The sequence below is a fragment of the Lactuca virosa genome, chromosome 7, assembly GCF_052849685.1.
Source record: "Lactuca virosa cultivar CGN04683 chromosome 7, Lactuca_virosa_CGN04683_v6, whole genome shotgun sequence".
NCBI lineage: Eukaryota > Viridiplantae > Streptophyta > Magnoliopsida > Asterales > Asteraceae > Lactuca > Lactuca virosa.
The window spans coordinates 57,774,105-57,778,403 of NC_136432.1; the positions used below are offsets into that span (position 1 = coordinate 57,774,105).

At 38.1% G+C, this 4,299-nt stretch overlaps 1 protein-coding gene across 1 annotated transcript; it reads right to left on the reverse strand.

Moving 5' to 3' along the window:
• Positions 1-1,953: 1,953 nt before the first annotated feature.
• Positions 1,954-3,077, reverse strand: LOC145126668 (uncharacterized). Its single transcript, XM_079061991.1, has 3 exons — positions 2,474-3,077; positions 2,181-2,356; positions 1,954-2,103 (listed from the first exon to the last, which is right to left on the reverse strand). Exons 1-3 carry the CDS (start codon positions 3,075-3,077, stop codon positions 1,954-1,956), a joined length of 930 nt encoding a protein of 309 aa, XP_078918117.1.
• Positions 3,078-4,299: the final 1,222 nt, after the last annotated feature.

Below are 4,299 nucleotides of genomic sequence, written 5' to 3' on the forward strand. Positions count from 1 at the left end.
ATTCAATAGCAGAAAGTGATGTAAACAAACCCATGACTAAAATGTGTTTTAATATGTTATTATTAAAAAATTTTGTCTTACACTTGTATCTGTATGTGTGCATGAAAGAAAGAAACATTTGGGGATTATATATGTTTCAAGAACTTGTTCCCAAGCCAATCATGTGGATGTCCATCGACTGGGACGGGACCACAAGCCAAAGCAAAATGAATATACCTTTTTAATGCACATAGACAGGGACCACAAATGGTGCAGTTTGGGAAAAGGGACAAAAGTAAACAAATCTTTGCACACGATGCATTGTGTCTGCTTGTCTGCAAACCTTTTTTGGAAAAAAAATGTAGGGCAGTTTTCTAAAGATGGACTTTTTTCATGTTGAATGGATTAAGTCACAAACATCCTGTTTTTGACAATGACTTAATTACCCCCACACCCAAAATGGTCAATTTACAATGACTTAATTACCCCCACATCCAAATTGGTTAATTTACAGTGACTTAATTACCCCCACATCCAAAATGGTCAATTTACAATGACTTAATTACCCACACACCCAAATCCTGTTTTTGACAATGACTTAATTACCCCCACATCCAAATTGGTTAATTTAATTTATAATGACTAAAATGCCCATAAAACCCCTGCATATTCGTGGCACGGGACAACAATAAAATTCCATATAACAACTTACCACACAACAAAGCAACATAGTTGACCATAAAAGAACAACACATAGATCATTTGTTTATTACAACACATATTCACTACAAATAACAAAAAATTATCTAATCCAACTCCATGGCCGTTGCAAGACTGCTACCTTCACCTCCCACATTTTTGGCAAGCTTCATTTTAATGATTCTTTCTGACTTCTTTCGTTTGGTAGGCGGTTTAACATGCTTGACTTGATGAACACGAGCATTGATCTTCACCCCTTCCTCCCGTCCATTGACTCCCACCATCTGCTCTTCCTTACCAGTCCTCTCCAAAGCATCACTAGCATCTACCATTACCTCATCATCCCCAACCCCTGTGGCAACGTTTACAGACTCCTGCGCAGGTATAGTTTTTTGTTTCTTTGTTCCATTTTGTTTGGATGTCCCTATACCTTTACTACAAGTTGCCTTGTTGTGTCCTTTCTCCTTACATATACTACAAGAAACTTTCTTCCCTGCCTTGGAGACAGAGTGTTTTCCCATCCGTTCAGAAGCATCTCTTCTTCTCTTTATTGTTGGCCTGCCTGGCATACGTCTTTTCAATGGAGGCAAAGGGGGTATCAAGTCAGTAGAAGGCCACAAATTTTTCCCATTCATACCATGGATTGGCTGTTTGTAAGTATTATGTTATAATGCAGCCAAGTACATTGGATCTACATATGGACCATCAGGTGTGATATTTAAGTAGGCTAAGGTGGCAACTGAGTGTACGCAGCCATATCCATTAAGTTGCCATAGCCTGCAGCTGCATTCCTTTTTTTCAACATCAACAGTAAACGCCTCGTCTATTTTCCTTGCCTCAAACTTCATCCCCCCACAAGATATGACCTGCCAATGCCTACATATATAGATGAAAACCGAAAATATCATGAGATGTGAAGAGTCAGGTAGTAATGTAATTGGATAAATGTACAAATCTTTGCTCAGTATGGAGCATATTCAACCGTATTCTGATATTTGGACAAACAGAATAACGATTCCATCCTTGTCCGGTTAGTTTCATAGTCACCATCATTTGCATCACATATATACGAATGTCCTCTAACATGCTTATTATTGGTTTCTTCCGGGCATCCACAATCACACTATTAAAACTCTCTGAAAAACCATTCTCTACTGACTCACAAGAATTATGAAATCTGAAAAAAGCCAAAGACCAAGTCTTTGAATCTCTATCCATAAGATGCACAACTGCTTTCGGATTGAATTTTCCAATCTCTTTCATAACTACATTAAATTATGCTTCAGTTGTTGCCTTGCTCGCTTTCCAAAACAGATTTTCAAACTTGGATCCACTAAATCTCTTTCTAAAATTCGCATAGATATGTCTAGTACACTGCCTATGTTCGGCTGCTGGAAATACTTCCTTTACTGCCTCAATCAAACCCTACATAAGTCACATTAATGTTTGAAATTCGAATAACAATTAGTAATTTTAGAACATGCACTAGTTTTGAACCATACCTTGTGTTGATCCGAAATTAGAACCATGCCATGTCCATCATTCCAACATTGCAAATCTTCTGAAAGAGTTTCTATGAACCATTTCCAATTCTCTTTGTTTTCCACACTAACAGCTGCCCAAGCAATCAGGAATATTCCATTGTTAGCATCTCTACCCACAGCACAAAGCAACTCCCCTTGACAAAAACTTTTCAGAAAACAACCATCCAGGTTAATGATCCTCCTACATCCTACCCTCCATCCCTCTTTTACTGATGCAAAACATATGTATATTTTGCTGAAATAATTCTTACCATCGGGCATTGAATCAACACAAATTTTAACTGTGGATCCAGGATTTGATCTTCTAATCTCCTCACCATATGACCATATTCTTGCATAATTTTTAGCTATTGTGCCTTCAGCTAGACTCAATGCATAACTCTTGGCTCGCCTACACTGACTCATACTCACATTAATCCCAAAAGCGGTTTTTACCTCCTCTCTAAGTAATCGGACGCTCATCTTTTGATTGTTATAAAATTGGTGCTTAAAGTGGGTCCCTAATTTGAAATTTTTTGCACAATTATGCTCACCGATAAGAGACTTTATCTGGAAAGACTTATCATCACTCATCCAAGAACCCCAAAGCCTAAAAGTACATTTTCCATCACAGCATTTGACAAGTAATCGTCTAGTATCATTCTTCACAAAACATAATTGATAACCATTCGCGACAGCATAGTTACAAAGCATGTGTTTCAATTGCTTAGGAATCTCAAACCTCATACCTAAAACAGGTTCCTGCTCCTTCCAATTGAGCTTATCATTGAAAATGTTTGGCAATTCGGGATAAACATCTTTATTGTCACCCATGTCTTCTTCTACTGCCCCACTTACACCTACTTTCTCACCCATATCTACCTGAATCTCATTACCCTTTATAAAAAAAATGAGGCTTCTGATGGTCATCCTCATCGTCATCGACATCCTCATTTTCGTCGTCATCATCGCCGCCATTCGCTTCGTCATCGTTTGTGTCACCCACATCCTGATGCCCTGTTGCAACTTCATTAACCAGTCCTGCACCATCAAGTACTTCTTCCTGTACGTTACCAAAAAACTCGTCTTTGTGTTCATCTAACCATTCCTGTATGTTACTATTCCCAAATTGGTCTACATACATAGCGAGTATAACACCACATTCATATGCAATTGCTATGAAGTCGTAATAATCGGGGTCATTGCACATTAGAGTCAAACCTTTTGGAAAATCAATATCAGGTTGGCAGTAATAGAGCTTCTCACACTTTTCCCCAGTGAACCTTTCGATGAACGCAACACACCCATCCTTGTCCATTCCTGTGAAATCGATGTCCGAAAACCTCTGAGTAATTCCACCGGTGTAGCATATGGGGTTTCTGGCGAACATTCCTTGGAAGTGGACATCTACTTGTAAGAATACAGGTTCCATGCTTGAGGATGCAGAAGCAGCTCACAAAAAAGGGTTTATCGATGAAGTGTTGAACAGTGGAGGTAAAAGGGTTCTTTTATAAAGCATATACCGACAGTAAGAAGGAAGCGACTAATTAATGACATGGCATTAGACGAAAGTCACAGTCAGCATCTGATGTGGTGTTAGTTGAAGGAGGTGGACTTAAAATGACCGGCTAACCCCTTCACAATTAAAATAAGGACTTAATCGACCCGACAAATTGTAATTCGTTACCTTATTAAGCCACAAAATAAGTTAAGTGGCTAAATAGGTAAACCCTAAAAACATTATAGGGCCTATACGTCATTTTCCCTATTTTTATTTGGGAAAATCATTTGGGAATGTAATTAACTTTTCAGTAAGTTCACATCTGGATAACTATCTTTTTTTTTTTGTACACATCTAGGTAACAAACTTGTTGGAAGTGTTCATATATGACCATTATGACCGGCTGTAGCAGGTTACATCATAGATGTCAACACTTTCAATAACTTCGTTACATAGATGTGTTTAAAAAAAATAGTTATATAAATAAAACGAAAAGTAAGAGTAAATTATACGAATGGTCCCTACTGTTTATGGTCCCTGTGGTTTGGGGGAATTTGTGTTTTTGGTCCCTAACTTATTTTTTTAACTCGGATGGTC

Coding starts and splice junctions, on each gene's coding strand:
- LOC145126668 (XM_079061991.1), bottom strand. CDS start 3,077: ATGGGTGAGAAAGTAGGTGTAAGTGGGGCAGTAGAAGAAGACATGGGT. Junction 2,357..2,473: donor TGTTGATTCAATGCCCGATG/GTAAGAATTATT, acceptor GTTTTTGTCAAG/GGGAGTTGCTTTGTGCTGTG. Junction 2,104..2,180: donor TAATTTCGGATCAACACAAG/GTATGGTTCAAA, acceptor TGACTTATGTAG/GGTTTGATTGAGGCAGTAAA.